The 22,445-nt window shown below is 37.7% G+C and overlaps 1 protein-coding gene across 20 annotated transcripts in view; it reads right to left on the reverse strand.

The window, feature by feature from the left end:
• Gphn (gephyrin) overlaps positions 1-22,445 on the reverse strand; it is a 416,329-nt gene that overhangs the window by 6,521 nt on the left and 387,363 nt on the right. For all 20 annotated transcript variants that reach the window (XM_052739502.1, XM_052739504.1, XM_052739503.1 and 17 more), the window contains 2 exons: positions 12,095-12,168; positions 6,942-7,006 (listed from right to left, as the gene is read on the reverse strand). In XM_052739502.1, the coding sequence (XP_052595462.1) occupies positions 6,942-7,006; positions 12,095-12,168 (139 nt within the window). The remainder of the gene's footprint in view (positions 1-6,941; positions 7,007-12,094; positions 12,169-22,445) is intronic.

The raw sequence follows: 22,445 nt of genomic DNA on the forward strand, positions 1-22,445 counted from the left end.
TAGTGATATGTAACATTATTATTTTCCTAAAAATGAAGTAATTTCATTTTTTGTGTTCAAATCCATTCCACTGTGTATCTATACCACATTTTCTGAATCCATTCACCTGTGGATGGACTTCAAGACTGGGCTCCCATGAATAGTGCTGTTATAGTGAATATGGCTGTGAAGAGATCTCTGTTTCTTTCTTTTTTTTTTTTTTTTTTTTTTTTTTTTTGTTTTTCGAGACAGGGTTTCTCTGTAGTTTTGCGCCTTTCCTGGAACTCACTTTGTAGACCAGGCTGGCCTCGAACTCACAGAGATCTGCCTGGCTCTGCCTCCCGAGTGCTGGGATTAAAGGCGTGCGCCACCACCGCCCAGCGAGATCTCTGTTTCATGCTGATTTAGATTCAGGGCTGTATGGTATTTCCATCTTCTAGTTTTCTCTCTCTCTCAGAACCTCCACTGATTTTCACAGTAGCTGAGCTAACTTATGTACTTGCTTATATTTGTTTATTTCCTTGATGATAGCCATTCTGACTGGGGTGAAAGGGAGTATCAATGCAATTTTAATTTGCATTTTCTGATGGCTAGGGATGCTGAATGTTTTCTTCCATTTATTTTGAGAATTGTCTGTGAAATTCATTCATCCATTTATTGATTTGATTACTCTGGCATTTTTTATTTATTTACATATTTAGGATCTCAATCCCCTGTCAGATGCTACTCTGTTGTGTCTTTTTGCCTTTTAATTTCATATAATCCCATATATCAATTCTTGTTATTAGTTCCTGTGTTACTGGAGTCCTATTTACAAGGTCCTTGCCTATGCCTCTGTCTTGAACTGTTTTCCATAGCAGTTTCAAAGTTCTGGGTCTTCCATTAAGGTTTCCATCTGTTGTGTACTGACCTGGACGGAGACCTAGTTTCATTCTCTATGTAGACACCCAATTTCCAGAACCGTTTGTTAAAGAGGCTCTTTTCCTCCAACATCTGTTTTTGGCACCTTTTGTCAAAATTCAGTTGACTGTCAGGGCTGAAGAGATGGCTCAGTGGTTAAGAGCACATACTTCTCTCCAGAGGACCCAAATTTGGTTCTGAGCGCCCATGACAGACAGTTCACAAGAGCCTGTATGTAATTCCAGCTCTGGGGGTCAGATCTTCTGGTCTCTGCGGGCATCTGCACTCATGTGTTTGTACGCACACACAGACACACTTGCGTATACATAATTAAAAACAATAGAATATTAAAAGAGTCAGTTGGCTGTAGCTCTATGGGTTTACTCTTGCAACCTCTATACTAGTCTACTGGTTTATGTGTCTGGGTTCTTTTGTCTTCTTTTTAATGTATATATAGAGTACATGTGTGTGTGTATGTATGCTCGTATGTTTGTGGGAGCACATATGTGCATTTATGTGTATGTGTGTAGGCCTGAGTTTGAGATCAGGAATCTTCTTTGGTCATTTTCCCACAGGGTTTCTTAATCAAACCCAGAGCTTGTTATATGGCTAGTCTCAATGGCTAGCATGCTCTGAAGATCTTGTCTCTGCCTCTGAGGATAGAATTACAGGCAAGTTGCCACATCTATCTGGCAATTACTAGGCTTTGGGAATCTGAACTCTGGTCTTGATTATGTGGCAAGTGCTTAAATTGCCAAGCCATTTTCCTAGCTTTGTGTATCTGTTTTTGATGCCAGGATGAGGCTGTTTTATTTACTATGGCTTTGTATTATAATTTGAAATCATGTATAATGTGATTATCTCCAGGATTGCTTTGGGTATTGGGGTTTCTATTTCCATTTGAATTTTAGGACTCTCATCCCCACATTCTATGAAGAATGTCATTGAAATTCTGATGAATTTGCATTAAATGTGTCGGTCATTTCAAGTAACATGGGTATTTCCACAATCTGCCAATCAATGAATACCCATGTTACTTGGGGTGTCTTTACATATGGGGTGTCTTTCTACCTTCCAGTGTCTTCATTTTCTTTCTTTGGTGTTCCAAAGTTTTCATTGTGGAGGTCTTTCACTGTTTTAGCTAGGCTTATTCTTAGTTTTTGTTTTATTTTTATCTGTGGAAACAATTGTGAATTTTTTCCCTTCTGATTTCTTTCCCAGCACATTCATTACAATACATAGAAAGTATAGATCTTTGTATCCTACTTTGCTGAATTTACCAGGTCGAAGAGTTTTCAGGTGGAGCCTTTAGGGTCTTTTAAGAATAAGATCATATCATCTGTAAACCAGGGTAATTTGATTTCCTTCTTTCCAATTTGTATCACTTTTCTTTCTTTCTCTTGCCTCTGCTCTGGCTAAAACTTCCAAGTGCTATAATGAGTAAAAGTGGATATCTTGCCTCATTCTGGATTTAAGGATGTAACTTTAGTTTTATCCCTTTTAGCATAATGTTGGCTATAGAACTATCACATGTTGACATTTTCCTTCATATTAGTTTCTTTATGGCTTTTCTCACAGTGGCTGGACCTTTGTTAAAGGCCTTTTCTGTATCTAGTCAGATAGTCACTAGAATGAAAGTTTTCACTCCATTCCTTAGTGGTCCTCCAAATTTCACCAGCATCTGTTTTCATTCACATTTTTATTATTTTGGGTCTTCCTTTTTTCTGGTTAGTTGGCTAAGAGTTTGAAAACTATATTTATATTTTCAAAGTATCAGTTTTTTGTTTTAAAGTTGATTCTTTCTTTGTATTTTTTTAGTCTTGCTTTTGGGTCTGGCTTGTTCTTATCCTAAGGCCTTGAGAAATATCATTAAGATCTTTATTTGAAACCACTTTAAATTAAATATATATTTAATTTAAGCACTTATAATCTATAAATATCCTTCCCAGAGGTGCCCTTGTTGTATTCTAAAGGTCTTTAAAGTTACATTTTCACTGGGTGGTGGTGGTGCATGCCTTTAATCCCAGCACTTGGGAGGAAGAGTCAAGTGGATTTCTGTGAGTTCCAGGACAGCCAGGACTGTTTCACAGAGAAATCATGTCTTAAAAAAACACAGACAAAAAAAAAAAGTTATGTTTTTCAGTTTCACTAGATTTTGAGACTGCATTTCTTCAATAACCCAATTGATCAATTAAGAATATACTATATTCCATTTTCTTGGGTCTGTATAGTTTCTCTTACTATTTATTTCAAGTTTTATTCTATTATGATATGGAAGAATAAATCATTTTAATTTTAAAGTTGGTTAAGACTTGCATTATAACTTAAAATATGAGTTATTTTGGAAAGTATTCCATGGAGCGCTGAGAAGACTGTGTATTCCACCACTGGATTGGACAGTCTGTAGACGTCTGCTACTTCCATTTGCTCTATGGTACAGTTTGCCTTTGAAGTTTCTTTGCTGACTTTTGTCTGAATGACCAGTCTATTGAAGAGAGTTGGGTATTTAAGTCATTACTATTCTATCTAGACCCCTTGTCTCTTTATGCCCAGGACCGTTTGTTTTATGAAACTGTATGCATCAAGCTTTGGTGTTAACAGATTGTTCTCTTTATTCACATGCGCTCATTTCCTTTCTCACTTTGTCTGATTTGGCTTGAAGTCTACTTTATCTCATTAGGCTGTAGGTTCTCTTGTTTGCTTTTGACTTCAATTTGTTTGGTGTTTTATTCTCTATTCTTTCACCTTCAATCTCTGTGTATCTTTTCCATTAAAATGTGATTCTTACAGATAGACAATAAACAATTTATGTGTATGCTGTGTGCTTGTAAGTAGCAGAGGCTGTCATTAAGAGGGCACTGGATCCCGAACAAGGATGTTAGGAACTGAATTCAGGTTCTTTGTGAGAGCAGCAAGAACTCTTAACTGCTGAGACACCTCTCTCGACGAGGACCTTGTTTTTTTTCTTTTTCCTGTTTTTTTTTTTTTTGTTTGTTTGTTTTAAAGACAGGGTTTCTCTGTGTAACAGCCCTAGCTGCCCTGGAACTTGCTTTGTAGACCAGGCTGGTCTCAAACTCAAAGATATTCTCCTTCCTGTGCCTCCTGAGTGCTCGGATTAAAGGTGTGCACCACCATACCTGGCTCTAGGACCTTGTATTTTAGTGTAATCAACTTGTGGACATCTTTTAGTTGGAGAGTTAAAACCATTTATGTTTAGATGGCTGAGGTGAACTTTTAAAAAAACTATAGATAGTTATAAGCAATATTAATAACTTCACCTGACAAGTGAGGTATCCAACAGAACAGCAGACATTCCCCTGACCTTGCTGCAGGGTCTTGTCAAATAGCCTAACCTGTCTTTGAACTTGTGATCATCTGCTTCAGCTTTCCAAGTGCTAGGATTACAAGGCCTGCATCACTACACTCCACACAACAATGGGTTTTTCTTCTTCTTTTTAAATGTGTGTGTGTGTGTGTGTGTGTGTGTGTGTGTGTGTGTGTGTGTGTAAGCTACATGTATTTGTAGGTGCCTTCAGAGGCCAGAAGAGGTCACTGGATCCATACAGAAGGTTGTTAGCTACCCAATGTGGGTGCTGGGAATCAAACCAAGGCATTTGTAAAAGCAGCAGCAAGTGTTCTTAACCACTGAGTCATCTCTCTAGTTTGACAGCAGATTCTCAGTGAGTATTAGTTACTTTTCCCTTACCTCAAAGTACATTACCAAATGATTATAAAATTGCTATACTACTTTAATTTTATAATTAGAAATATTTTTAATTTTTCATTTACTGTGTGTGTGAGCACACATGTGCATGCATGTCCTGTGTGAATGTGGAGGTCAGAGGACGAGTTTCAGGAGCTGGTCCTCTCCTTCAACCAAGTGGTCCCGGGGACTGAAATCAGGTCATCAGTGTTGGCAGCAGACACCTTTATCTGCTGAGCCATCTCACCAGCTACAATGTTTTAAAAATGTATTGTTTCCTAGAAGAAAAATAACTGGAAGGATTAATAATTAGTAAATTATGATTTCTGAGTAGTAGTTATGATAATGGATAACATTTCTTTATTCTTATCTATATTTCTAAGTTTCGATAAAGAAGGTTTATTTTATTTATTTATTTATTTATTTATTTTGAGATAGGGTTTCTCTGTGTAACAGTCCTGGCTGTCCTGGAACTCGCTCTGTAGACCATGCTGGCCTCATACTCACAGAGATCTGCCTGCCTCTGTCTCCTGAGTGCTAGAATTAAAGGCATATGTTACCACTGCCTGGCTCAAAGAAGGTTTAATTTTTAACTTAATTTATTTTTGTTTATTTTATTATGTGTGTATGTGTGTGTGCGCCATAGCACACATGTGAAGGTCACAGGACAGCTTTCTGGAGTTGGTTCTCTCTCTCCACCATGTGTATCCAGGGCACTGAACTCAGGTTATCAGTCTTGGTTGCAGGTACCTTAAGGCATTGAGCCATTTTAAAAAGTTAAAAATGATGATATGTGAAACTATTACTTTGGCTATAACTTGTTAAGATTGGTGAAAATCTTTAAGTACATGGTCTTCAAAAAAGCAGAAATACACTCTAGAAATTGAGAACTCTTGTAAGAGGAACACCTTTGCCATATGTAGGATCAGGATAAATGAGTTGTTGCTGCTGTCTTTGGTTCATTCAGGCTCAATGGAGGGTGTTTCCAATAAAAACAGTGATTTGAAGAGGGCTTTTAATTTTGTAGTTAATGTGAAACATTCATATATATTCAGAAATGGGTTCCCACAATAATGATGTTTGTTCTGGTATCACTGCTAGTCTAGTCTGTATGTTGAACCACATCTATGGAGAAAGCAGTCTCTTTTAGCAGACAAAATGAAGCTAGGAAGAGGAACTCATTTTTCATAAAATAGTTTTCAGAGTATCTGAGGGAATATTAAAGGTCCTAGGTTTAGTCGTATGCCACAGATATTTGAGGTTGCTTTACTTACATTTCGTCTTAATATTTTCTGTATGACACAAGTCTATTTTTATGCTTATGGATAGGGTTTAAAATGTTAAGACTTGAAATTCTTCTGCCTGCTTCTTTTTTATACATAATTCTATTTTGAGATTCACTGAATATAAAAAGCAAATAAATCTCCGAATCCCATGAGATTTGTGAGTCTGAAAGGATAAGTAGTTACTTTTCTGAAGAATTGGTGTTAACAAAATAGGGTCTTGAGCAGAACTATTACAGCATTTTATTTTTTAGGACTAGGTCTTTATAGCCAAGGCTGGCTTTGAACCTGTGGTGATCCTCCTGCATCAGCCTCACTAGAGTTGGAATTACAGGTATAATTAAAGGATAGTTTTAAAAAATAACAAGTAGATACATAAAGTTCTAAACCGATTTAAAAATTTTCAGGATTCATAAAGACTTAAGATGCATGGCTGCAAGTAATAAAAACTGAATTAGTAAGTTCTTAGAAACTGGACCCTTGGTTCTTCTACAGTCTGAACACTCAAGTTTCTGCCTGAGTGGGAGTTAGGTGGTGATGCTGATGTCAAACAGGTGACATGTGAACGCTTGGCTGAGGTGTACCAGGATCAGCAACTCTGTCTCCTTTCCCCAGGCCCTAATCATCCCAAGACCAGAAGCACAGCTGTGCTTGTTTGCATCCAGACAAGCAAGGTCTTGCTATGTAGCCCAGGCTGGCCTGATTTCAAGATCTTCTTGCCTCAGCCACCTGAGTGCTGCAATTAATATGTGTAGTCATACCTGCTACATGTGATCTAGTAGTTTCATGTTTGACAGTGTTTCTAGTTGTGAGATTGAATTAGACTGCCCATTTATATTTAGATATCATCTTAGGCTAAGGACTGTATCCTGGAAGAATGTTCTGGTCTGACGAGGTATTAGTCCTGTTCTATAGGTAAAAAACTAGCCTCAGAGAAGGTAAGTGACTTGCCAATTAGTAAGGCTATTCGCATTATAAATCAAGTGATGTTGATTAGAGACTGGCCATCTGAGAAGCCTAAATTTTTTTTGGTCATTTTTCTAGAAAATGGAGAAAATAATTTTAATGATTCTTACCTGGTAGTGCAAAAATAATTTTTCTTACACCGTCAATATCCAAAGTCGCAAATGTTGTTGGCAAGCTAGAAACAAAAAAGAGTATACTTGTTCGTGATTGCTAAGTAATGGAAGAGGTAGATCTGAGTGCTTTGATTTTCTTGTTGAGTGATTCATTTACCCTATAAAACTCTTTTGTTGACTTGCCTTTAAAACTTTCTACTCTGAAGTCAATTGCTTTAGTACCATGTGTTTCAAGTATTCAAACTTCCCAATTTTCCATACCTTACATTTTTTTCTTATTCTCAGTGACATAGGAACATATTCCAAATTCTGATGTTTTCAAATGTCCCCATCCCTCCACTCAATGATGTTGATAGTGTTTTTGTTGGAGATTTAAAACAGTTCTCTTGTCACAAGACTGATCTTTGTTCAAGATGAATTATCTCTGATCTTATTTTTAAAAATCTACTATTGTATTTTTGTGTATGAGTATTTTGCTGTATGTATGTATATATGTATGTATGTATGTATGTATGTATGCATGTATGTATGTGTGTATGTATGTGCACCACATGCATGCAATGACCGAGGAGGCATTGGATCCTCTGGAACTGAAAATATGGATGGCTGTGAGCCACCATGTGGGTGTTGGCAACTGAACCCAAGTCCCCTGCAAGAGCAGCCAGTGTTTTTAACCACAGAGTTGTCTCTACAGACCCTCTTATCTTTTAGAGATGACAGCAATAACTATTAAAAAACTTCCTACTTATCAAAGATGCTTTTGTACTATAAATAAACAAAACTCCATGGTTATAACAAAGCTAAAGCAATCTTTCTCAAGATTCTGACATCAGCTTTCATGGGAAATGCAAGAAGGGTGCGTGGTATGGAGTAGGCAGTTGAGAATAGCGATATCCCCCCACATTGTCACATAAAATTTTGGTTATTAAATATTAATCAAGCCTGAGTCATGCAAACTTCTCAGGGAACACTAAAACTTCCCAAGAGTAAAAAATTAGTTATTTTAAGCACTAAATGGTTTTATTTTTTGGGTCAATTTTATAGGTTGATCTTAAATTTTTTTTTAGCTTGTTTACTGTGGGAGTCTGTGTGTCACAACTAATGTATGGAGGTCAGAAGACCACTTGTGGGAGTGCATTCTCTCCTTCACCCATATGGGTCCTGGGGATCAAACTTAGGTTATCAGCCTTGGTAGCAAGTGCCTTTATCTCAATGGCTTCTTGGGTTGATGTTTAAAAACAGATCATTCAGTCAGGCACTGGTGGTGCACACCTTTAAGCCCAGCACTCAGGAGGCAGAGGCAGGTAGATCTCTGAGTCTGAGGCCAGCCTGGTCTACAGAGTGAGTTCCAGGACAACCAGGGCTGTTACACAGTGAAACCCTGTCTCAAAAGACCAAAAACCAAAACCAAAACAAAATAAACAAACAAACAAAAAAGACAAAAACCAACAAAAAAGCCCAGCTCATTTGCTCATTACTGTTTTTATAATATAGTAACAGTGCACTCTGGATAAGTTATAGCTACATTATCTGTTATAATACAGTGATGTCAGATTCTGATCATAAGGACACTGGGTTGTTTTATAAAGTGTAATTTCAAGTAGCTATGTTCCTGTGATTCTCACTTCTGTTCTTCCATACATGTAGAGTTCTATCATCAATAACGACAGGATCAATTATTGTTGTTTAAGGGTAACATTTATGTATCACACTCATTATTTCATTTAAGTCTCACAGCAATAGCAAAAGATGACATTTGTTGTAGTATCTGGTAGATGAGAAAAACCGAAACTAAGAGATATTAAAAATTTGGTTCAATCTTACTCAGCTACTAAGATTTTTGTAAAAATAAAGATTTTGAACCAATGTCATTTTAACTTTAAGGTTCATGTTGGAAGAAGTCAGCATGGAATAATCTATAATAGAGTTAGTACTTGGACTTTGGGACCTCTGTTTTTTTGTTTTTTTTTTCCTCCTTACTCCCTGATTCTTTGCTATGTACTAGAACAAGATTAGATTATAGATAGGCAACTCAGCAATGATTATTACTGTTTGACAAAAATAAGATCCCAGAAACATTCTTGAGAACAACTACACTTGCCATAGATGACCCATGGCAGATCTGGGTAATGTTTGGCTAAGTATTTTTTCCTTTATATTTTTAAGATCAATCTCTCTCTCCCTCCCTCCCTCCGTGTGTGTGTGTGTGTGTGTGTGTGTGTGTGTGTGTGTGTGTGTGTGTGTGTTGTATGCACATGGAGGCCAGAGGTTGGCAATGTCTTCTTCTATGCTAGTTGTTGAGGCAGGCTCTCACTAACATGTAGCTCACTGGCTGGCATCCTCCTGCCTCTGATTCCTGTTGACATATGATGTGGTGCTGAGGATCTCAGCTCAGGTCGCCATGCTGTGTGGCAAGCACTTTACTGACTGAGGCATCTCCCCAGTTGCCTGAGCATCTTTGTCTTTGAAACCAAAGACATAATTATATTTGGAAGGTACTGTATGTGGAAAGGGCAAAGCTAACTTACTTGATTTTGTTTCTTTTTGTTCCACCAGCAAGTAGAACAAATTACTTACAAGTTCTTCTTACATTTAGGTAAGTAGAAGATTCTGGCCAGCTAAAGGAAGACCACTTACATTTCCAAGCCACTCTGTTGTAGCAAAGCAGCTCATGGATAATTGTATTTAAAGACAATATCAAGTATAAGGGCACTTTAAATGTTCTTTTACACCCTAAGGAGGTAATTTCTCCAAAGGTATTCACTTAAGATCGTATTTACAACAGAACATTTTATCCTCAGCCATTACTATCACAAGGACCTTGTTGCTGGAAGTGTGTCGGAATCCAACACATACTGGTTATTCCGAAATCAGACTGAACAGAACTGATACTGATTGAGGTCCCAAAGTCAAAGGATTTTAGAGAAGAAGCCTGAGGAACTGAAGCACTCCTGAAGTGGAGAGTGGTAAACAATGAACTAAAGAGTACAAAAATCACCACTACAAGCTGTGTTTAACACTACAGACATCACAAATAATTTTCCACATCTGAAAACAAGTTATATCAGTTTCTTTCCCTCCAAAGGCAAAGATCAAATCTATGTTTGAGATCAGTGAGAAGCACATTGACATGCTTCGGGGATGTCTTCTGTGCTCTAATCAAATCACCACTGTCCAAAGGGACAGGGAAAGCTTAGCATTCAACACTAGCATATGAAAGGCTGGTGTTTACTTGTTTTGTGCCTGTGCATGTGCATGCCAGCCTGCATGTGCAAGTCAGAGGACAGCTGCAGGACTCAATTCTTTCTCTTCCCTTCTGACACATGGATTCTGGTGACTGAACTCTGGTCATCAGGCTTGTTGGCAAGTGCTTTTACCTACTAAGCCAGCTTGCTGGCCCAAAATGTTATTCTTAGTAGAATGATCCAAATCTCACAGTTTCAATAACAAAGGGGGTTTTCCAGCAATACATAGATTGGGGATACATTCAATAGCCATGTACAGAAATATACTGCCAAGAATCCTATAAAATTGAGGAGAACACCATAGGTTTAATCTTTTTTTAAAAAAATTTATTCCATTTTATGTGTATGAGTGTTTTGCTTGCATATATGTCTATTCACCATGTGCATGCCTTTTGTCTGCAGAGGCCAGAAGAAGGTGTTGGATTCTCCTGGAACCAGAGTTACAGATGGTTGTGAGCTGCCATGTAGGTGTTGGGAACCCAAGGTCCTCTGCAAGAACAGCATGTGCCCTTAATGGCTGAACCATTCTTCTATCCCCTTTAGGACTAATCCTAACTTTGTACTAAATGAGGTTAAATTATGAAGGCAAAGCCTAATCCCCTTGGGGATGCTGGGAGAGCAGGCTGATATTTGACTTTGGGGAACTGGGTTCAAAAATGTGCTTTATTTCCCAGTTTACTTACAACAATGTTAAGCTCCCACGCCACCTGGACATATGCCAACACACTCTTCCACACCCTGAAGTGTGAACAAGTACTCAGAGATACTGAGTACTGGGGATCTAAGAGGGCAGCTTTCCTGCTTGAAGACCAAATGTGTTTATTAACACTGATACTGGGCATTCTTTGAGGATTCACAGTCTATAGGACCTTCTCCCATCAGCTCTTTCTTGAGAGTTATTAGCTTTTAGAAAATGTGAAAATCTTCCTGTATGGTTATTTTATTTTCTTCTTGGAAAGGATGGGAAGTAATGTTAAAGACCTTTATGAAGTAGTTATGTGAAGCAATTGAGTCTGGACCTAGGTCTCTACTGGTATCAGATAGAGAAAATATGTTCAGATTACCAAGAAAGAATCGTTCTATCTACTAGACAAGTTCTATCTATATAGGAAAAGTGATCTAATTTTTCCAACAAGTCAATAATGCAAATAAAAAACAAAACCAAAATACCCCGAGATCACCACCACCACCACCACCCCCTCTACCACCACCATCACCCACTTCAACAGACCTCAAATGTAATAACAAAAGGTTAGAGATTTAATCACTAAGTGCAAAAAGAATGGACTTTACTTGAATCCTGAATTAGAAAAATTATTAAAAAGCACTCTTTCTCTTGACATTTAGGATACTTCGATATTGACTAGGATGTTAGCTAATAGGAAAAATTATTTATTTTGTTAGATAAGACTATTATTGTATTTATATAGGCCAGTGTTCTTATTCTTCTGATTTAAGAAAATGACATGATGTCTAGAATTAGCTTTAAAACAATCTAGCTCCACCACCCCACCAAGAGGTTGGGGAACTGATGAAGCAGATATAAATGCATGCTGGTGGTTTGGGTTCATTGTTCTTCTACTTCCCTGTGTATTTGAGAAATTTCATGCTAAACTGTTTTTAAAAAGAATGAAGGTGCAGGAGAAAGAGAGGGAAAGACACTAGACACGGTAATTAAAAAGGAAAAAGTTAGAAAATTGCTTTGCTTTGCTTATACCAAACTCATTGATTCATAAGACGAAATCGACTTCAAACTAAAACTGCACATATGAAAAGGATTCTAGTACTAAAACATTTAATTAAAATGGGTACCCCATAATAAAAAGTGTAAAACAGAGCATTTAAAACTTGATTAGTTAAAGCAATCCAAATAACCTGATATATTAGATAAAATTATTTTCATACCCTGGCTTCATAAAAACCCTGCCAAAATGGATCTGAGCATGAAGATCAATGTCCAGCACCTGCTTGAGATAGTCCTGCAAATACGAAAAACAGTTACTTTATTTTCAAACATTTTACTATTAGATGTCTAACATATTAATGAAAATAAAATTGATTTATGATTGAAATGAATATCGTTGCTATTCTAATGAAGCTGATATGCTTAACTAATCATTTCTCATTCATTCATTTACTCATTTAATAATTATTTTTGGGGTGCTTTTTGTATGTAGAGTATTAATTGAGGTTCAAGGGATATAACCCAAAGAAAAGTGCCATTCCTCCTGCCTCTCTAGAAGGTACATTGTAGAGTCAGAGGTGGTGCCATAATACCTGTAATTCCAGCACTTGAGAGGAGAAGGTAGGAGAATCACTTGGTCAAGGCCAGCCTGGGCTAGACAGTAACACTTAAAAAACACAAAGAAAGCCGGGCGGTGGTGGCGCACGCCTTTAATCCCAGCACTCGGGAGGCAGAGGCAGGTGGATCTCTGTGAGTTCGAGGCCAGCCTGGTCTCCAAAGCGAATTCCAGGAAAGGCGCAAAGCTACACAGAGAAACCCTGTCTCGAAAAAAAAACCAAAAAAAAAAAAAAAAAAAAAAAAACCACAAAGAAAATTATAATCTAGTAGAGGAAGCAAGATAATAACTAGAATAACCATAGTAATATTTTTACTGGATGGGTTTTTGTTACTGAGATAAAATTTTGTGACCAAGAAAGACCATAAATAAAGAAGTCTTAAGAAGTTATGCTTGAGCTGGGTAGTGGTGGCACTCGCCCAGCATTTGGAAGGCAGAGGTAGGTGCATCTCTGTGAGTTTGAGGCCAGTCTGGTCTACAGAGTGAGTTCTAGGACAGGCTCCAAGGCTACACAGAGAAACCTTGTCTCGAAAGACAAACAAAACAAAACAAGTTATGTTTGGTGTGGCAAGATACGCCCATGGTGACAACAGAGGTACTAACCAACCACTTTCTGATTAGATTTAAGCCATGTCTCACTGGAGGAAACACATTCCTGGTACTATAAATCTGGTTAACAACTTATGGTTGGGAGCTTACAGGCCCCATGGTGAACCTACTATTATCATTCTGCTAAGTGAATATAGTATAAAACTGTCCTCTAACTTCATATTACCCACAGATTAGAAGAGTTTCTTTGTGCAGTGAACACTAGTTAACACAGGAACTCAATACTGGTCAAAGTGCACAGAAGGATTGTCAATGCAATGCCCAGCAACAGATGGACCATCTATATCACACCCCCTTCCTAAGGCTCAGGGACCATTGCAGAAGTGGGGGCAGAAAGACTGTAAGAGCCAGAGTTTAGGAAGGACAGAGTGATACAGTGTCTTCTGCACATGACAGGACCAACGTACTCATGAACTCACAGGAGTTGTGGCAGCTTGCATAGGACTTGCGCTCTTAAGATCAAGCCAATCAACAGTCTGTCACAGAGTGGGGGTGGATTCATGATCCCACCCCTAACTGAGAAACTATAGACAACTGATGGTTTCTGGGGGAAGCTGAATGAGCTGAATCCTGGTAGGTCGACCATACTCCATCGATGTCCTACACTCATCCCTGCAAGAGTGAGATCCTTTGAGATGTGTCAGACCAACTCACTTTCTGTCTTCCCCCCCCCTTTTTTTAGGGGGTGGTGTCTTGAGACAGGGTTTCTCTGTGTAGCCCTGGCTGTCCTAAAACTTGCTCTGTAGACCAGGCTGGTCTTGAACTCAGAGATCCACTTCTGCCTTCTGAGTGCTGAGATTACAGGTGTGGGTCACCACCACCCAGTTCCAACTCACTTACTAATAATTCAGCATATTCTTGGTTTTTAGGATAAAACCTTGATTTTTATTAATTAACATATCCAAGAGTCCTGTATCTTCTAACACTCTTTTACACTCCTTTGTCTCCTTAGTCTTCATATCTACATGGTAAACACGGACCAACTAGGCATCTCTCTCCTTTACCTTCATTTTCAAAGGTTTCTGGATTTAAGTTCTCTGTTGGCAGTACATTCTTTCGAACTTTGGAAATGCTATGCTATTTTATTTTTTTCTGGGTTCTATCATTGATGTTTAAATAATTCCTGTTAGTTTTATCTTTACTTTTGAGGTAAAGTGCTCTGGTGATATTGCTCATTATCACTGGTTTAGTAGTTTTGCCAGAATTACCCAGGTGTGGTTTCTTTGTAGTTATCCTACTTTTGATTAGCAGAGCTCCTGGAAATCTCTGGCTTGTTTTTTGACTAGTTTTGAAACACCTCTGTCAAGGCTGGGGAGATGGTTTAGGCAGTGAATTGGCTGCTATGCACACTGGAGGAACTGACTTTGTGTCTTCCAGTACCCACCTAGAAAGCCAGGCTTAGTGGTACATGCTTCTAATTCTAGCTCTGGGGAGGCAGGCAGATCCTTGGAGCTTGCTGGCCAGTCAACCTAGTTAAACTGGTAAGCTCCAGGTTCAGTGAGATACCTTACCTAAAAACAAACCAACAAGAAAGACAGAGTGCAAGCGTGCACACACACAAGCACACACACACTTCTGCAATCTCTCTAAAATATAGTTTATGCTCACCTTCTCTTCTTGAACTTTACTTATAAATGCCAAGACTCTTTATCATATTTATTTCACCCTCTTCCACATTTTCTATTGTTTTCCTAAACTCTTTTATGGACTTCAATTTCTAAAGTTCTCATTTTTGTTATTTTTTCATAAATAGGTAACAGCTTTATAGAGTCATGTGAGACAATATAAGCATCAGTACCACTTGTATGCCTCTTTTATAAAATTTTCTTCTCTTCGATTTTAAGTCATTTTGCTAGAAAGCTCTGGATAATGATATATTCCTCCAGAAAAGATTTCTTTTAGCAACCAGTTGAAGTAAATTAGATTATTCTGCTTATCCAGGGACTGAAATAATTTTATACTGGGTTTTAGTTCCTCTAAAAGCTGATGTTTTGTTCTTGTTTCTAGAGCACTGCCCTCTTCAGGGTTTTAAACTAAAGTCTGAGATATTTTCCAGATACCCTCCTCCAGGGAAAACTTTGAATGCTTTTCTTTCCTTCTTTCCTTCTTTCCTTCCTTCCTTCCTTCCTCCCTTCCTTCCTTCCTTCCTTCCTTCCTTCCTTCCTTCCTTCCTTCCTTCCTTCCCTCCCTCCCTTCTTTTTTGAGACTGGGTCTCACCATGAAGCCCTGGTGGTTATGGAACTTGCTATATAGACCAGGCTCACCTGAAACTCAGAGATGTGCCTGCCTTTGCTTCCCAAGGGCTGGGTTAAAGGTGTGCACCACCATGCCTAACTAAACCTTGGTGTCTTAAGCATTATGAAGAAGTTGCTTTGCTCCATTAGCTTCTCAGTGACTCTTTTATGCTTGGTGTCTGGTCTTTTGTGCCACACTCCTGCTTCAACAACATACTGGGCTATTTGTGATTTTTTTTTTTGAGACAAGGTCCTGTTATCTATTTAGGCAGCCCAGGTTGGCTTTGAATTCAAGATCCTGCCTCAGCCTCCCCAGTGGTGGAATTACAGGCAACTGCTACTATACTTAGCTTCAGCAAACGTTTCCAAATGCTTATTAAGTATCAAGAATTCTGTGGGCTGAGGATATAATGGCCAGACATGGCCTTGAAACAAGGAAACTGTATTATATATTTTTACTAGATGAAAACAATCCTTCACAAGTAGATTAACAAAATAAATGCCATTTGTGGTGTATGCTACAATGGAACAACCAGGTACTGTGCAAGAGACTAGGAAGGTGGGCTAGAGAATTAGGAAAGGCCATTATAGAAGGGGTGGTGAGGTACTAACTAAGCCTTGTAGGACAAGAGGGATTCAGGCACACAAAATGTTGAGGAAAGAGGGAATTATGTCAGTTTGAAAGTAATTTTTCAAGGTTACTAAAAAAGCTAAAAATCTCAACTGATAGTAACTTAACTAGTAAACAATTGTCAGATACTTAGATAATTTCTATGTAAGATGTAATACTAAATCATTGATTGCTAACTATAGTTTTATTTTTAAGAATGTAATTTGCTTATTTTTATATGCTATGGAGAGGTCAAAACTTTATAAGTGATTTCATTTGCCTTGTTTTATAAAAACTATGCCTATACAAAATCTCAAATGTAATCATTTAGTTAATCTTAATGAACTTGTGTGTGTGTGAGTGTGTGTGTGTGTGTGTGTGTGTGTGTGTGTGTGTGTGTGTGTGTGTGTATGTGTGTTGGTAGTCATGCATGTGGATCCCAGAGGGTTGACTTAGGTATCTCCCTCAATTGCTCTCCACCTTTTAAGGTAATTCTTGAGAAAGAGAGAGAGAGAGGGGTGGGAGGAAGGTGGGTGCAAGCACATGTATGTACGTGATATCATGCTACTAGAAGCAAGGATTCTTACATGTTGAACAATCTCACTGGCCCCTTTCCATCTTATTATTAATTTTTTAAATTTTTTTTTGAGACAGGGTTTCTCTGTGTAACAGTCTTGGCTATACTGTAACTCACTCTGTAGACCAGACTGGCCTCGAACTCACAGAGATCCTGCCTCCTGAGTTCTGGGATTAAAGGCATGCACCACCACTGCCTGGCTTCCACCTTAGTTTTTCAGTGGGGTTTATCACTGACCCTGGAGCTCACTGCTGTGGGATCCTCTCCTCCTGTCTCTGCTCCACAGCTCTGGAATTACAGTGTATGCTGTTGCACTTTTACTTATGCTCTGCAGATCTGAATTCAGGTCCTTATGTCTTTGTTACAGGACCTTACTGATTGAGCTTCTCCTACCCACTGCATTTTTGATATTAAGTAATGTTTTCCTACAACACGAAAGTTATTTTCCTGTAATCTTCTTGTTTGGATTTATACTTATTTTGTTTCTGGCTAAAGAAACACAACAAAGAACAAAGATCCCTTACTTATGAGTGAGTGAAACATGTCCCAAACATTTTATTTATAAGCATTTTATTTATTTATATTAAAAAGATTCATTTACTTATATTTTACGTGTATGAATGTCTTGCTTGCATGTATATTTGTGTGCCTGGTGCCAGTGAAGGCCGGAGAGGGCATGGGAGCCTCTGGAATTAGTTACAGACTTTTGTGCGTCCCCATGTCGACAGGTGCTGTGACCCAAACCTGGACCCTCTAGAAGAGCAGCCACTTCTCTAATGCACACACAGAATCCCTCCAGCCCCTGTGCTCATTTTCAAATATTTTTTGTTGTTGGTTTGAAAAATTAGGTAACTTTCTAGCCTTCTAAAATTCAGTCTTAAATTTAAGAGAAAGAAAATTTTAGAATACCTTTACATTTAAAATTATCTCCAAAGTTCCTAGGGGGCCTCTAGAACACCAGTTTGGGTCTCGTATCTTATAAGAGATAGCGGAAACAGTTGGGCTTGTTTGATGTGCTGTTCTTTTAAGAGTTTCATGGGAGGAGCTGCCATGTCTGAGAAGAGATGCTCAGTTGGCCCTAGGTTAGATTCCTACAGGTAAATTGGTATTAACACAAATATATCAGCAACTGTGATAGTCAAGGCTTACACCAATTTGATTGGACTAATAGATGCCTAGGAACTTAGTTAAACATCTCGGGCAGTATCTATGATGTTGTTTCCACAAAGGATTCACTAAGTGAGAAAAATTGTGATTTGAAATTGAATATCATCAGAAAGAATAGAAGGGGAAAGGAGAAGGCTCAATGGTGTGGACACCTCTCTCTGCTTCCTGGCCACCCTGCTGTGAGCTGTTCTGTTCCATCAGGAACCTTTGGACATGATGGACTGAAGCCTCTGAAACAACAGTGTAAAAAAGCCTCTCCCTTACATTGTTTATATCAAGATATCAAGCAATTTATAAAAGTGATAAAAAGTGACCAATACTGTTTGCTTTACAGGAACTCTCTAGAGATTTGATAAATAAACTCTGTAATTTCACCACCAGAGGAAACATTGACCAAGACTTTTCAGGCTGGTCACAAAGTCACAGTTTTCCTGCTTTAGCCTCAAAAAGCTAGGATTAGGAGTATATATCATCACACCTGGCTGATCAAAAACTTTTATGAATTGTCTCCCCAAAAATGATTTCACAGTTCTGACAACTTGCCAGACTACCTTGCAGAAGAGACTGGAACTGAATTAATAATATGTCAGCGATGGGCAGGGCCATACCTTGATCAGGACCCCTTAGTTATGCATTTATCTTGTATTTAAACTTGAACTTCATATAAAGGTCTTGAACATAGATTTGGGGTTGGGAGGTTACTGGACCTGATTATTCTCAGTATGGCCATGTTATGTAAATCTCCTTTTTCTGCTTTTCACCAATGTTTGTTTCTTTATCTAGCCTACTGAAGATAGGTGACCGAACCTTGATTGTTAGGGTTGCCAGGGCCCAGACTCTGACCCTAGCAATTCCACTAACAGCTTTAGGAGATAAGGACAATGATCAGGTCCTGAGGTCCTGGGAATACTTTGGGATACCCTCTTCTTAAAATCTCTTTCCAGGTGAATTAAAGGTATAGTGTAAGCATCTTGACAGAGAGAGTAAAATAAAGAAAACCAGCTTTGTTTTCTTCTAAATAAAATCCTAAGACAGCTGACATCTTTGTTAGTATGAATAGATTAGATTCAGAAGTGTCCATCTTATGCTTACAACATTTGAGTTACAACTGCCAAGACTGTGTGCACTAAGCTTTCGCCTCTCTCGAGGTACTAGAAAAGACAATCCTTAGGTCTCCCCAATGGCATTATTCCACAATTAGCTACTTAGGAACTAAGATAAATTCTTAGTATAAAATAATCCCTGGAAATACATTTAACAATCCTGATTTTAGGGTGTGCTCTTGTGATATCGAGAGCAACTTCATAATGAAAAAATGCTGCAAATCCTATCTTATAGCACTCCCACAGTACAGATTCCAAACTCAGCCTTTGGATTTCACAAACTGTCTGTATAATACGCTTTACCTGGTAGAAAAGGCTTCTGGAAGACTTTGAAGAAGGACTTACAAAACTATTTTGTGTAGCAAGAATGCCTGCCTGCACTATTAACACCTTCCTTCTAGATATAACTTGAAATAATAGTCTTAGATCGAGAGTCTTTTTCTTCTATGGATTATGGAAACTGAAATTCTGTTCTCAAAGAGTGTAAAACTGAAGTTTGTGAATGGAAATTCAGGAGTTTTCTGTTCAGGTTACTGAGTTTGTTCTCAGAGACAACAGAATTCATAGACCAGAGTCAGGTTGCAAGTTTAGGCCATTTTTTAGCTGAAGGGGGCAGGGTTCAAGATCATATATACAATTACATATATCATACATAGTCTAGCTCCTAGAAAATATGAATTTTAAAGCCAAGGCAAGGTAGCTGTATGTATCACTTTTGAGTTGGAAGCAGAAGGCCCAGAAATCCAAGGTCATCCTTAGCTTTGTAGCAAGTACAAGGCTAGCCTGGGCTACATGAAACCTTGCCTGAAAAAGGAGGAAAATGCGAATTTTGATAAAACTGTTATGATGGCACTATTACTATAATTTTTCAAGTCATTACTATGACATATAAGAAAATTTAGGAAGAGGTAGACTGGCAAAACATTTCTAAAGTATTTTTGAGACAAAACAGATTTAATTATTATAGTAAGGAATATTTTGCTTTAATAACATTATTCACTGGGTCCAATAATTGTAAGTTAACATTTCATTAAGACATACAAACTTAGTGATATTACAATTCTTAATCTGAGACTTATATAGGGTTAAGATATACTATGTGCAAAATACTTAGTCATCTAAAATCATACATATGTATATATATATTTTTCATTGCAATTATCACTTATGCGTTGCATAAAGAAGGGCAAAAGGAATGCCCATCCTTTGTTTTTTCTTGTCAGGAGGGGAAGCTGAATTTTGGTTAAATTTAGAAAATATGATGGGCAACATAAACACCACCACCACCAACAACAAAATAACAGGAATTAACAATCACCAGTCACTAATCTCAATATCAATGGACTCATTTCACCAATAAAAAGACACAGGCTAACTGAACAGATAAGAAAACAAGATCCATCCTTCTGTTACATACAAGAAACACACCTCAACTTGAAAGACACATATTAACTCAGAGTAAAGGGTTGGAAAAAGATTTTCCAATCAAATGGACTGAAGAAGCAAGCTGGTGTAGCTATCCTACTAACTAACAAAATAGACTTCAAACCAAAATTAGTCAAAAGAGATGGAGAAGGACATTTAATATTCATCAAAGGAAAAATCCACCAAGATGATGTCTCAATTCTGAACATCTATGCCCCCAAAACAAGGGCACCCATATTTGTAAAAGAAACATTACTAAAGCTTAAATCACATACTGAACTACACACATTAATAGTGGGAGACTTCAATACCCCATTCACTCCAATGGATAGGTCATCCAGACATAAACTAAACAGAGAAATAATGGAGCTAACAGATGTTATGACTCAAATGGACCTAACAGATCTATAGAACTTTTTATCCAAACACCAAAAAATATACCTTCTTCTCTGTACCTCATGGAACCTTTTCCAAAGTTGACCACATACTTGGTCACAAAGCAAGTCCTAACAGATACAAAAAATTGAAATAACTCCCTGCAGGTTATCAGAATTCAGTGGATTAAAGTTGGAGTTCAACAACAACACAAACTATAGAAAGCCTACATCAATTAAATCACCACTGGGTCAAGGAAGAAATAAATTAAAGAATTCTAGAATCCAATGAAAATGAATGCACAGCATACTCAAACTTATGGGACATAATGAAAGTGGTGCTAAGAGGAAAGTTCATAGCACTAAGTGCCTTCATAAAGAATTTGGAGAAATTTCACATTAGTGACTTAACAGCACACCTGAAAGCTCTAGAACAAAAGCAAATGAGGAGTAGATGGCAGGAAATAATCAAATGGAGAGCTGAAATCAATAAAATAGAGACAAAAAGCACAATACAAAGAATGAAACAAAGAGTAGGTTCTTTGAGAAAAATCAACAAGATAGATAAACCAGAGAGAATATCCAAATTCACAAACTCAGAAATGAAAAGGGGGACATAACAACAGACACCGAGGAAATCCAGACAATCACTAGGTCATACTTCAAAAACCTGTACTTCACAAAATTGGAAAATCTAAAAGAAATGGACAAATTTCTTGATAGATACCACATATCAAAATTAAATCAAGATTAGATAAACAATTTAAACAGACTTATAACCCCTAAGAAAATAGAAGCAGTCATTAAAAGTCTACCAACCAAGAAAAGCCCAAGGCCAGATGGTTTCAGTGCAGAATTCTACCAGACTTTCAAAGAAGAGCTAATACCAGTACTCCTCAAATTATTCCACACAATAGAAACAGAAGGAACATTGCCAAATTCTTTTTATAAAGCAACAGTTAACCTGATAACCAGACCACACCAAGATTCAACAAAGAAAGAGAATTACAGACCAATTTCCCTTATGAGCATTGATGCAAAAATACTCAATAAAATGCTGGCAAACCAAATCCAAGAACACATCAAAAAGATCATCCACCATGATCAACTGGGCTTCATCCCAGAAATGCAGGGATGGTTCAACATATGAAAATATGTCAATGTAATCTACCATATAAACAAACAGAAAGAAAAAACACCCCACACGATCATCTCATTAGATGCTGAAAAAGCCTTTGACAATATCCAACACCCCTTCATGATAAAAGTCTTGGAGAGATCAGGGATACAAGGAACATACCTAAATATAATAAAAGCAATATACAGCAAGCTAACAGTCAGAATCAAATTAAATGGAGAGAAATTCAAAGCAATTCCACTAAAATCAGAAACAAGACAAGGCTGTCCACTCTCTCCATATCTGTTCAATATAGTACTTGATGTTCTAGCTAGATCAATAAAATCAATAAGGGAGATCAAGGGAATACAAATTGGAAATGAAGAAGTCAGACTTTCACTATTTGCAGATGAAATGAGAGTATACATAAATGACCCCAAAGATTCTACCACGTAACTCCTACAGCTGATAAACAACTTTTGTAAAGAGGCTCGATATGATTAACTTAAAAAAATCAGTAGCCCCCTATACACAAATGATAAAAACACCGAGAAAGAAATCAGGGAAACAACACTCTTATGATAGTCACAAACAATATAAAATATCTTGGTGTAACTCTAACCAAGCAAGTGACTGTATGGCAAGAACTTCAAGTCTTTGAATAAAGAAATTGGAGAAGATATCAGAAGATGGAAAGATCCCCCATGCTTATGGATTGGTAGGATTAACATAGTAAAATT

The sequence above is a fragment of the Peromyscus californicus genome, unplaced genomic scaffold (genome assembly GCF_007827085.1).
Source record: "Peromyscus californicus insignis strain IS unplaced genomic scaffold, ASM782708v3 Scaffold_15__1_contigs__length_86483966, whole genome shotgun sequence".
Taxonomy (NCBI): Eukaryota; Metazoa; Chordata; class Mammalia; order Rodentia; family Cricetidae; genus Peromyscus; species Peromyscus californicus.